The sequence below is a fragment of the Podarcis cretensis genome (assembly GCF_951804945.1).
Source record: "Podarcis cretensis genome assembly, chromosome: 18".
Lineage (NCBI taxonomy): Eukaryota > Metazoa > Chordata > Lepidosauria > Squamata > Lacertidae > Podarcis > Podarcis cretensis.
Window position 1 is genome coordinate 4,450,949 of NC_137188.1, and position 13,152 is coordinate 4,464,100.

Below are 13,152 nucleotides of genomic sequence, written 5' to 3' on the forward strand. Positions count from 1 at the left end.
TCAGTGTCCTTCTTGAACTGTGGTGCCCAGAACTGGACACAGTATTCCAGGTGAGGTCTGACCAGAGCAGAATACAGTGGCACTATTACTTCCCTTGATCTAGATGCTATACTCCTATTGATGCAGCCCAGAATTGCATTGGCTTTTTTAGCTGCCGCTGTTGGCTCATGTCAAGTTTGTGGTCAACCAAGACTCCTAGATCCTTTTCACATGTACGGCTCTCAAGCCAGGTGTCACCCATCTTGTATTTGTGCCTCTCATTTTTTTTGCCCAAGTGCAATACTTTACATTTCATCCTGTTAAAATTCATCTTGTTTGTTTTGGCCCAGTTCTCTAATCTGTCAAGGTCGTTTTGAAGTGTGATCCTGTTCTCTGGGGTGTTAGCCACCTCCCAGTTTGGTGTCATCTGCAAATTTGATCAGGATGCCCTTCAGTTCATCATCCAAGTCGTTGATAAAGATGTTGAATAAGACCGGGCCCAAGACAGAACCCTGTGGCACCCCACTAGTCGCTCTTCTCCAGGATGAAGAGGAACCATTGATGAGCACCCTTTGGGTTCGGTCAGTCAGCCAGTTACAAATCCACTGAGTGGTAGCATAGTCAAGTCCGCATTTTACCACCTTCTTTACAAGAATATCATGGGGCACCTTGTCAAATGCCTTGCTGAAATCAAGGTAGGCTACATCCACTGTGTTCCCTTCATCTACCAGGCTTGTAATTCTACATCTGGAACAAGGCAGCAGGGGATAGAGATCTTATGTTGCCCCTATGGATCCTGCCGCCCGAAGCAGTCGCCTTGCCATGCCTCATGAGAGTGCCGGCACTGAGCCATGCAGTAGGAACAAAGCCTGCTGCAATGTTTCATCCTTCTTCCTGCCTGGCTATTCCTTTTCAAGAGAGGAATTAGCCCAAGTGCCTAGAATGGTGTGCCGATAACAGCAAGGTTGTGGGTTCGATCCCCATATGGGACAGCTGCATATTCCTGCATTGCTGCATTGTTGGGCTGGATGACCCTCAAGGTCCCTTCCAATTCTATGACTGCCCTCCTATTGATGCACAATGGTGGGCTGGGTCTAAAAATATTGGTTGTCACCCACAACTACGAGGCTACCATTTAATTTTTATAAGAAATAAATGGAAAATTTCAAAAAACACATACGTGGGAAAAGGTACAATTAAAATTTGTGCGAAATGAATGTCTTTTTTAAAAGTAATCACAATGTACTTATATTGTACATCTGACCCCCTTCTTTCTATGGGACCCCGTATATAAGTGACCTCCTTGGCTCTTTCTATCTATGGGACCAGCATGGGTGGCCGGGCCTGGTGAACTTTTAATTCCTTATCCTTACGATTATGATTCGTGGGTTCCCACTTAATTTTATTTTGATTTTAAATGTGATTTGAATTGTATTTTAAACTAATCATTTGATTTTGTGTTTTTAATGTATTATGTATTTGGTGTTAGCCGCCATAAGCCCGGTCTCGGCTGTGGAGGGCGGGGAACAAACAAACAAACAAACAAACAAACAAACAAATAAATAAATATTATTATTCTATTAAATACAGGTGGTTATATATATATTTTTTAAATTAATATTACATAAATGGTGGATATTTTTAAATAGTTTGCTAGTAAATGAACATTTTACACATTAACAGGTACCGTACATATTCCATGCAGTCAACTACATTAAGAGCAATTGTTTGAATTCACTAGATGACTGGGCAAATGGATAATATTTTCTAATGCTTAAGGGGGTCGACTGGCCATTGGGCAAGCTGACACCCTGGCCAGTCCGCCACTGGTGATGCAGCAATAAAGCTGCTCACACGTTTGCAAAGCTAAGCAGGGTCTGGTGTGATTTCAAATTGGATGGGGGACCACATGCTGAGGTTCCTACGTTGCAGGGGGTTGGACTAGATGACCCTCAGGGTCCCTTCCATCTCTATGATTCTATGACTCAGCAGTTATTACCGAGTCCCCCACCCGCCTTATGAAACTATGCCTGGTCCTCAGACAGGGCTCTGGGTAGACCGCCATTGGAGTCTAGCCGCCATTTTGGATTTAGGAGTTCAGCATCTTACAAGCCCTAGACCAGAACCTGAACTAAATCTAAATCCCTGAGCTCAGCAGACAAACGGAGAGCATTGCAAACATGTTTCTCCTCCCGCTGAGATTCACTCAACGTTTACAGGAATATAATTATTTACTTCTCCAGATTTCGAAGCCACAGCAATTACAGTAATGTTTGTTCCCTAGAGGTGTATTTCAATTTGCCATGCTAAAAACAAAGAAATGTTGTAACTCAGCTCAATTCCCTTGTTCTTATGCATCAGGGCAAAAGTCTCTTGACCCTTAAGATTGCACTATAGGGATGCTTTGGGACTAGAGATTTCTGCTCCTGTTTTTCTGTTTTACCTTTCAATCCATAGCAAGTCAAAGTAATAAGTAATTTGTTTATTCTTTTGTGATGTGTTTGGACTCAGGGCTCAACTGGTGGCTTTCTACTTGTGTTTTTGACTTGTTTTAAATGTGTTGCACTTGAGAATAGTCAGGGTAAACGTTTTATGAGGCAATTACACATCTATTTATATCTATCCTTGGGAGTAAGTCCCATTGAATTCAATAAGACAAATAATTCAGTAAGTTTCCAGCTAATTACCAAACCTTCAGCAGTTACAATCTTAAATCACATCAAATACAACGGCATGTCAGGCATTGCATTTTGGGGGAATCTAAGATAGTGACTGCCTACAAACCTTGGCTCATAATTTTAAGCAACCACGTTAACTACCAGGACAGGGTAACATGCCTTCAAAGTGTCCCTATTTTCCAGGGACAGTCCCAGATTTACAGAAGCCATCCTGGTTTCTGATTTAATCCCGGAATGTCCCGGATTGTCCTCGTTTCCCCTTTCTTCCCCCTCCATGTCTCAGAGAACATGGTGGAGAAAACTGACCTCCTACTCTTGTCCTTTGCGTTGTTTCCCTCCCTCCCTCCCTCCCTTATGTAGGTGCAAAAACAGAGTCCTGGTTATTCTGAAAATAAAATACCGGCATAAAGACCAACACATATGATCAGGTATCCCATGGGATACCGGCTGAAAATCAAGCCCAGAGGTTTTGTGGATGTTGCTGCTACTTTAAATTCATTTTCAGCCTTCATGCTGTATGCAAAATGGCTGGTAAAGACTTCTCTAAAGACCAGAAATCTTAAGATTTTGTTGTCAGGTGCTCCTTTGTGTTCAGCTCAGGCCTCAGCACAATAATGTAGCACTTGGGAAGGAAGATGCAGCCCAGAAGCCCAGCACTGGAGGCCAACATAGAGAAGATCTGCACGGCCACCATGTACTTGCCCTTGGTGCTCAGGTAGGTGGGCACAAAAGACACCCAAACACTGCAGAAGACCAGCATGCTGAAGGTGATCAGCTTGGCTTCGTTGAAGGAGCCAGGCAGCTTCCTGGCTAGGAAAGCCACCGTGAAGCAGGTGGCAGCCAAGAAGCCCATGTAGCCGAGGGCAACGTAAAACATGGCCACAGACCCTTTGTTGCATTGCAGGATGATCTCTTCCACCTGGGAGTGTATGTCGGGCTCTGGGAATGGGGGAGAAGAGCCCAGCCAGATGGTACAGATGAGAACTTGCCCCCCAGAACAGGAGATGACAATGGAGTTGGCCAGACTCTTGCCCAGCCATCTCCTCACCCTGTTCCCAGGCTTTGTGGCCAGGAAGGCCAGCACCACCGTGATGGTCTTTGCCAAGAGAGAAGAAACAGCAACTGAGAAGATGATGCTGAAGGCCGTTTGTCGGAGAAGGCAGGTCTCTTTCCTTGGGCGCCCGATGAAGAGGAAGGAGGACAGAAAGGAAAGCAGGAGGGAGACGAGGAGGATGTAGGAGAGGTTCCGGTTGTTGGCTTTGACTATGGGAGTGTCCTTGTATTTAATGAAGATTCCCAACACAATGCCTGCTGTTAAGGACAAGAAGAGGGCAACGGAAGCTAAAACCATTCCCAAATATTCTCCGTAAGTCAGGAAAATGGAAATCTTGGGGACACATTGATCTCTGTCCTTGTTTGGATACTGATCTTCTGAGCATTTGGTGCAATGTTCTGCATCTGGGGAAGAGAAAAAGAATAGCTGTAGCATCACTTACATCCCTAATGATCTGTGCTCTATTAACATTGTGATCTAGGATAAACTGAGAGGCAGTGACCACTCCACTTCTGTTAACTGGATCCTGACTATTCCTCTTTGTCTGAACCTTTAAAATGCAGACATGCAATGCTCATAGTAGTGAGATCAAAACGGTTCATAGATTATATTGTAATAATTTTCACATGAAGTATTGTTTATTTTTTAGTGTGCTTTTGCTGTTAATTATTTTGCTCCTTTTCATAGTCTATCCATTATTTTTGATAAGTGTCAACATTATTTCCTTTTTGTGGGCCTTGGTATAAAAAATAAAAAAGGAACGCTTTGCGGGCATTCCTCTCAGAGCTGCCCAGTTTGCACCCCAGAGATTTCTTCCTTATGGTCATTCCTATCAACTCACTTCCTGGATGTAATAAAGGTGATTAATACTAAGGAAGTCGAGGAAGGATCTCCATTCCCCTATGTGTGCAGAATTCTCACAAAAAGTGTGTGAGACTGAATTTCTGCCCTGTGTTTCCTCTCTCTAGGAATTCCTTCCCCCTTGGAGTCACCCACCTTCCAGGGCGGAGAAGGTCCCTTCTGCACACCGAGCACAAGCGTAGCAGCAAATGGGCTTTCCTTCTAGAACCACCTTGGCATATCCAGGTTGACATCTTTTTGTACACCTGGAACGAGGTACGGCCTAACCAGAAAGAAAAGAAGGTGCAAGAAAGAACAAAAGTTAGGAGTATTTGTGGGTATGTAATTCACTCAACGCGATCTCTATAGCATGGTGGGGATCCCTGACAACCAGCTTGCCAGCTCAGGATGATGGGAGCTGTAGTCCAAAGACAGCTGGGGACCCATGTTTGGGAAACCCTGATCTACCCAAAGATTCACAGTTGTGGCCCCCAATGAACCATTCAGGAAATCATCACAGCTCTACATCGATCACATAGAGGTTGGGGAGGGGTCTGTCTGGCAGGGAATCCTGAGAGATCCCAGTTGCCGTTTCCAGCAGCCAAGAACCCCAGTTGCCTGCCATCTCCCCATTCCCTTAATGCAGTCAGTTCCCTTTAGCTGCAGAACATGATCTCTGGAATGCAGCCTGGAATTTCAACCCCCCGCTGACCATTGGGGTGACCAGAATATCTTGTGCTTTAAATTTAGTTCAGTACAGATGAGGTTTGAGCCACAGAACTCTGTTTCCTCTTCTCCATTTATGTGTTTCCCTTCTTAAAAAAACTTCAAAGCAAATAGCAATGGGTCTGATAGGTGATTCCCCCAAATTTCAGAATTTGAATAATCTCTCGCACAGTTCATGTTTGTGTTTGTGTGTGTCTGAGAGAGAGAGAGAAAGCGCTTTGCTGTTTAATGCCCAACTGAATGGAGAGTTGGGGTTTTTTGCCAAATTGCTTTGATTGATTTTCCAAATTTCACCATATCAACCACAAATTAAGACAAATTTAATACCAGTGAGCTTACTCACAAATTAAAAAATATATACAATAAATCAGTAATTATCATTTGTAAAATAAATTACTTTTCATCCTTCTGCGTGCATGAAAGGTCAATATCCTTTATTTGAGCATCCCAAATTCCACTCCTATCTCAGCTGCTGAAGAAAGGAGTGGTGGTTCCAGCTGTTATTGGACAGTCAACTTTACATGGTCATTTTGCACAAACAGGATCTCCTAGCCCCCCTCCCCCAATTATTCCCCCTACCTTGTTGAATTTCTTGTTCCACTCAATGGCTTCTGGGTTAATGGTGAACTTTATGCCAGCAGATGCCTCTGTCCTTATATTCCCAATTTTCACAAGGACACGAGACTTATTGGGATAGATCGCCCAGTTCATAATATCAAAGTCCGCTGGCAGCTCCCAGTTCTCATCCAAGCACAGTCTGCCCCTGGAAGTATTCAGACACCGGATTTCTCTCAAGAAAGGGTGAAGCTGGAATGAGGAAAGCAGCAGCATTAAGAAACTGGGAAGCTACAACTGGCAATTAATCAAGCCAAAATGGGAAAAACACCAGGGCCAGGTGGGCTATCAGCAAAGTACTATAAGAAATTAAAAGATTACTTGGCACAACCACTAAAAGATTTAAGATATTTACATTACGCTGATTCTGAAAAAAGATACAGATCTATTATCAGTCAAAAATGATAGGCTGATTTCTCTATTAAATAATGACTATAAGCTGTTTGCAGACCTATTGGCAAACGACATGAAAGTGCTATTAATGGATTTAATTCATCAGGACCAGGCTGGTTTTTTTGCCAGGCCGCCAGATGAAGGATAATATAAGGAATATAATTGATATAATATCTGGAGGTTAGAAATGATAAGCAAGCAGTGTTGATTTTTATAGACGCAGAGAAGGCCTTTGACCATGTTTCATGGACTTCTATGAAGAAGACTATAGAGATGATGAAATTCAGAGAGTCATTACAGTGGTACCTCAGGTTAAGAACTTAAATTGTTCTGGAGGTCCGTTCTTAACCTGACACTGTTCTTAACCTGAGGTACCACTTTAGCTAACGGGGCCTTCCGCTGCCGCCGCACGATTTCTGTTCTCATCCTGAAGCAAAGTTCTTAACCCGAGGTACTATTTCTGGGTTGCCAGAGTCTGTAACCTGAAGCGTCTGTAACCCGAGGTACCACTGTACTTAGAGGAATTGACTCAATTTATTCTGACTAACAGGCTATGATGATAGTAAACAACGTAATAACAGAAAAATTCAAAATAATGAAAGGGACAAGACAGGGATATCCTCAGTCACCATTATTATTTTAGTTTTAGAGACCCTGGCCAGAAGTAGAAGATCAGATGAAGAAATAAAAGGGATAACAAAGGTTAAAGGTAAAGGGACCCCTGACCATTAGGTCCAGTCGAGGCCAACTCTGGGGTTGCGGCGCTCATCTCGCTTTATTGGCTGAGGGAGCCGGCGTACAGCTTCCGGGTCATGTGGCCAGCATGACTAAGCCACTTCTGGCGAACCAGAGCAGCACATGGAAACGCCGTTGACCTTCCCGCCGGAGGTACCTTACCTATTTATCTACTTGCACTTTGACGTGCTTTCGAACTGCTACGTTGGCAGGAGCAGGGACCGAACAACGGGAGCTCACCCCGTCATTGCGGGGATTCGAACCGCCGACCTTCTGATCGGCAAGTCCTAGGCTCTCTGGTTTAACCCACAGCGCCACCCGCGTCCCAACAGTAGGTTACAAAGCATATAAACTCAAGGCCTTTGCAGATGACTATGTGGTAACTGTAGAAGACCCCATGGCTAGCCAACCAAGGGTCTTGAACAGATTCTCAAGTTGGAGAAGTAGCAGGTTTTAAACTAAATAAAGGTAGAACGAAAGTATTGGTGGAAAATGTGACAGAACTGATGATTGAGAAGAAAGTTTAATATTTAGGAGTATGGATAACAGCTACAAACATAAATATTTTTAAGAATAACTATACAGGAGCTTGGAAAGAAATGAAAAAAAACTTAAATAAATATATATATATAAAATAGAGATATCTGGAGGGTGGCAGCACGACAACAGGACTTTTCTGTGGTGGCTCCTCGCTTGGGGGATGTTCTCCCAGAGAGGCTCCCTGGACACCTTTGTGACAAATCTTTAGGTGCCAGGCGAGAAAGTTATTCTGTAACCAGGATTTGGGTGGATTAAACCATCTCTGGGCATTTTAATGTGCTTTTGGTTTGCTTGTTTTCTTTCTTTCGTTTGCTTTTTCTATTCTCATTTTGTATTTTTATTCTGCAAACCACCCTGTGATCTTCAGATGAAAGTTGATATATAAACAGAATAATACTAATATTATTACTACAGACCCTCCAAAGGTCAAAATGGCACCCAGTTGAGAGGTGCTGGAACTGAGTTCCAGCGAGTTCCCCCTAAAGAAAGCCCTGGGTATAAATAGCAAAATGACCGTTATGGGATGGGACATCCCTATTTTCATCGGAGACATGTTGGAAGGTAAGCTACTATTACTAATAGTAACTATGATATTTTACAGGTCTATCCCCAGTCAAGATCAGCATCTGTGTGGACTGCAGTTTGCAAAAGGGGGAAGGAAATACCTGCCACGGCTGTAGCCTTTGGGGTCCCCATTGCTCTCCTTCCTCCACCATCAGCCTCCTCTGGGATCTCGATGAAAGCAAAGCATGCAAGGCCTGAGCCACAGCTTGAACATGGATGTAATTGCCATAGTTGTCATCAGACAGGACTATCTCACGCTCCCCTTGGAGCAATGGCTGCAGTTTCTCCTCCTCTCTGCATCTTATCCTGCCTTTCACGGACAACAGATGCTTTGAATATGAACACTGAAATGCTTGATCGAAATAATCCCCAAAATTGGTCTGCAATCTATATTTGCCACCTTTGCTGCTCCTTATTCCAGTCTGAATTGCAAAGAACAGAGAACCATGGAGGTGCTGGAATAGATTTGGAGGGATGTGAAAGCCAACTCTGTTTTCTAGCAAAGCTGTTGTGATCCAGTCTTTTGCCCCTATTTCCTTCTCACAGATATCGTGTACTACCATGAGCAAAATGATATCCAGTGCATTGGTTATATAGGAAAGAAATACCCCAACTTGTCTCCATAGGAAAAAAGGTTCCCCAGGCCTGATAAATTGATTTAGATCATTTTCTGGTACACTTTTAGATAAAGCAATGCAGATCCCTGATAAAGCAATGCATCAGAGGTTTCACAGCGCTCGCAAATCTTTCTCCACTGTCATTGTCTGGAGTGCAGAGGCCAATCCACGTCCATCCAAAATGCAGGAGCAATTCAACAACCCCCTGGTACTGACTTTCCTCTTTGGAACTCATCCGGTAGACAAAAGGGAACAGGGTTTTACCTTCGAGAACCTGGGCAGTGAAGCCATAACTGATCTAGCAAGGAAAGCAAAAGATCAGCAATTTATTTTACTTTCAGCATAACAGATATTTAATTATCTGAAATGACCGATATCTATCTAAATCTCTGCTGGCTGAGGCTGATGGGAGTTTTAGTCGGAAACATCTGGAGGTCTCAAGTGGTTAATGGTCAGTTTTAAAAAAAGGATTTTGGATCCATAGCTCAGGATTTTCCCATTTTTAAAAATATCCCCACTTGACCCCTCCAAAGAGAAAATAGAATCTTATGCAGCTGAAATTCTCTTTCCCTCCATGCTCTCCCACTACTTACCTGTGGGATTTTGTAGATGCCTGACAAGGCTGAAATCACTCTTGAGATGACAGTATTGCCTCTTTCAAGAACAGCCAGCAGGGGATTCTGTTCTCCACAGTGATAATTGGGAATATTGCATCCATTGCCTGCAAGCAGCTCTAGCATGGCGTCCGAAGTCATCTTTGCATCTAAATAGTTCTCATAGATGTTGTAGCCCAGGGTGATGTTGGGTAAGAGGCTGAGATCCTGGTTGATCTCTTGGATGGTGAACAGGAAAGACAACATGTGCCAGTAGAACCTAGCTGCCTCCCTACAATAAATGAATCCTTTAAAAAGAGTGAAACTGATATTCATATGAATGTGGGTGGGGATGTTATATTATCCACAAAGATTAGTATTTATTTATCCTATTGCATTAATATCAAACCTTTTGCTTTCTAGCATAGAACAAAAATTTGGAAATCTCTGCTTTGATGCAAACAGCACACAGAGCTGTTCAGCAGTGGAACAGACTCCCTCCGAAGGTGACCGTGTGTCATGGATGCTTCAGGTGTGATTCCTCTTCGTTCCTTCCATCTCTGCAATCTATGATTCTATTATACTGTGTTCTATGTGTAAGCAATGAAGGCGGCCCTCAATATTTGAGATATACAGGGAAGCTGCTCCAAAGGCTGCTTTTACTGCATTGGTCTTTGGCTGCTTCCAAGGGGCTAGACTATAGGTAGATAAGAGACCATTTTATTGAAGGAGGGGAAGCACCAAATACCTTAGTCCTCTTTTAGTTACAAATGAGGACTTGTGGCTTGCAGGTTTGAGTGTGTGTTAAAATTCTGGATCAGCCACTACACCAATGAGGACACCCCCTGGTCTGTATTTTTCCATAGAATCATTTTATTTGAAGCATATCATTCCTGCTCTTCACCCATAAAAATCTAACCATTTTCAAAAGTTACTTAAAGGTAAAGGGACCCCTGACCATTAGGTCCAGTCGTGGCCGACTCTGGGGTTGCGGCACTCATCTCGCTTTACTGGCCGAGGGAGCCGGCATACAACTTCCGGGTCATGTGGCCAGCAGGACTAAGCCGCTTCTGGCGAACCAGAGCAGCACACGGAAACGCCGTTTACCTTCCCACCAGAGCGGTACCTATTTATCTACTTGCACCTTCGACGTGCTTTCGAACTGCTAGGTTGGCAGGAGCAGGGACCGAGCAACGGGAGCTCACCCCATCGCAGGGATTCGAACCGCCAACCTTCTGATCAGCAAGTCCTAGGCTCTGTGGTTTAACCCACAGCGCCACCTGCGTCCCTCAAGAGTTACTTAAGACACTTCTAATTTTTTAAAATCAGCCACTAAACGTCACGCAGAGGGTCTGGTCTTAAAAATCCATTTGTAAAACTAAGATTCCTTAACAACAGTTGCTAAGTTGTTCAAGTGAAATAATATTGAATAAAGCCTTTGAGCCTTGGAATTTCCCTGAGTTTTATGGCATCCTGCAGGTGAGGAAATTCAGTGCATCCTTTTGACTCCAGACCAGATTGATTGGCATCCTTGCATTCTACTAAAAGCAACACAGAATCAAAGGTAGGAGAGTGTTTCTCTAAGGAAGACCCAGAGAACATTGAAATAAGAGAGGTTTGTGTGGAATCTTTTACTGGACCCCCCAGCTCCCATCACCCCCAGCCAGCAAGACCAGTGGTCAGGGCAGGGTAGTCCTCCAACATCAGCCCTTAGCTCCCCAGCCTTGAGAAAGAAGCTATTTCCTTGATAAATAGGAACCACTAGAAGGACTGGAGGACCATGAAACTGTGAAGTACATACACTTCCCTGCTGGCAAAGGGTGTCTGAGAAAAGACGTATGGAGTTTCCTTATAAAAGCTGGCATCCTTGCATTCTACTAAAAGCAACACAGACGCATAGGTACAGGATTGTTTTACTTAGGAAGACAGAGGGAAGAAGATAATAAGAGAGGTTTTTTAATGTAGCCCATAGTGGGCTGTAGGTGTCCTGTGGTATTGTGTCAAGAGAACTGTGCTAAGGTTGTTCACAAATGATCCAAATAGAATAAACATAAAATAATTTTGGCAGCTTGGAAATTGCTAGAGTTTCATGCCTCCCTCTGGAATAGGAAACAGGTACCTATGGATTCCAAGTGAAGAAATATCAAACATCTCACTACTTAGAAATGAGGCCAGTTGTGTATGTGTGTGAAAAAAGGAATAATTCCTTTTCCCATTTTAGACACCTGACTCCACGAACAAGGAAGTCTCCTGATTCATATTATTTTATTCATCATTTCAATTAAAGCACATCTTTACTGCTCTTCAGCCACCAAAAGTCACCTAGAGGATCTTAAATTCCATTTGTAAAACTGTAACATTCCTTAACGACAGTTTCTGAATTGTCGAAATGGGATAATATTGAATGAAACCTTTGAGCCTGGGAAATTGCCTGAGTTTCAGGGCATTCTGGAGGTGGGAAAATTCAGTGCATCCTTTTGAACCCTGACCAGATCATTGGCTTTCTTGCATTCTACTAAAAGCAACACAGACGCATAGGTACAGGATTGTTTTACCTAGGAAGACAGAGGGAAGAAGATAATAAGAGAGGTTTTTTACTGGACCCCCCCAACTCCCATCACCCCCAGCCAGCAAGACCAATGGTCAGGGCAGGGTAGTCCTGCAACATCACCCCTTGGCTCCCCAACCCTGAGATGGGGGCTATTTCCTTGATATATAGGAACCACTAGAAGGACCATGAAACTGTGAAGTACATACATTTCAATCCTGGCGAAGGGTGTCTGAGAAAAGACGTATGGAGTTTCCTTAAGGTATTTTGGAGATATGATCCCACTGATGAGAAAGTGTCCAGGCCGGTAGTAATTGCGATCATCCGTTTCATCCCTGACCAGATTCAAGGGGCATTTCACCTTGTGGTTTCCGCAGACTCCAAAGGGCATCATGAGCAGCAGAAGAAGCAGGGATCTCATTCTGGCTCTGCCTCCTCTCCTAATCTTGCAAGTGGCTCCTTTTACCTACCAAGGAGGCATAGCAGAAGAACCCAAAGACTCTTGCAAGGCCGGACTGCCTGGGCTTTCCCAATCTGGGAAGCACAAGGCAGGCACACCCCTCTTTCAGCAGCTCTGCATCTTGACTCAGTCTGTCTCCAACGCAGGAAAAACTCTCTGCACCAACTTTTTCTTTCCCAGTCACAGTTCAATTAATATTGCCATGCTGTTGTTGCTTTCCAAGGCTCATGCAATTTCCAGAAACATCTCCTGAGCATTTAGAAGATGAGATGACTATAATTTTGATTATTCCAAGTGGAGTAAGTTTCATGACACTAACTTTGCGAAGTCTTGAATGGCTCTGGCAGCAGGTGCAGAGCTGGAGAAAAACATGATGGAGAAAAGTCAAAAGGTGTTTTGGGGAATTGGAAGTTAGGCCTGAAATTTGCTCCCAAGGACCAAAGAAGAGCCCTGCATCTGGATCCGACCATCGACTCTCCTTCCTTGGAGGTTTTTAAGAAGAGTTTGGATGGCTATCTGTTAGGAATGCTTTAGAGAGCCAGTGTGGTGTAATGGTTAAGAGCGGTGGACTCGTAACTTGGTGAACTGAGTTCGATTCCCTGCTCCTCCACCTGCAGCTGCTGGGTGACCTTGGGCTAGTCACACTTCTGTGAAGTCTCTCAGCCTCACTCACCTCACTGAGTGTTTGTTGTGGGGAAGGAAGGAAAAGGAGATTGTTAGCCGCTTTGAGACTCCTTTGGGTAGTGATAAAGCAGGATATCAAATCCAAACTCTTCTTCTTCTTCTAGTTGGCCACTTTGGATGGATTTG

General features: G+C 43.8%; 1 protein-coding gene and 1 pseudogene across 4 annotated transcripts in view; one reads left to right on the plus strand and one right to left on the minus strand.

Annotated features, from left to right (window-relative positions):
• Window positions 1-2,592: 2,592 nt before the first annotated feature.
• LOC307207261 (vomeronasal type-2 receptor 26-like) overlaps window positions 2,593-13,152 on the minus strand; it is a 34,104-nt pseudogene continuing 23,544 nt past the window's right edge. The window contains exons 3-8 of the transcript XR_013843962.1: window positions 12,092-12,348; window positions 9,335-9,626; window positions 8,226-9,039; window positions 5,857-6,084; window positions 4,708-4,834; window positions 2,593-4,115 (exon numbers count right to left, since the gene is read on the minus strand). The product of XR_013843962.1 is annotated as a vomeronasal type-2 receptor 26-like (transcript). The remainder of the gene's footprint in view (window positions 4,116-4,707; window positions 4,835-5,856; window positions 6,085-8,225; window positions 9,040-9,334; window positions 9,627-12,091; window positions 12,349-13,152) is intronic.
• The window catches only part of LOC307206983 (vomeronasal type-2 receptor 26-like), a 95,756-nt gene continuing 90,864 nt past the window's right edge, over window positions 8,261-13,152 (plus strand). For all 3 annotated transcript variants that reach the window (XM_079960553.1, XM_079960555.1, XM_079960554.1), the window contains exons 1-2: window positions 8,261-8,342; window positions 9,763-9,866. In XM_079960553.1, the coding sequence (XP_079816679.1) occupies window positions 8,310-8,342; window positions 9,763-9,866 (137 nt within the window). In that variant the 5' untranslated portion in view covers window positions 8,261-8,309. The remainder of the gene's footprint in view (window positions 8,343-9,762; window positions 9,867-13,152) is intronic.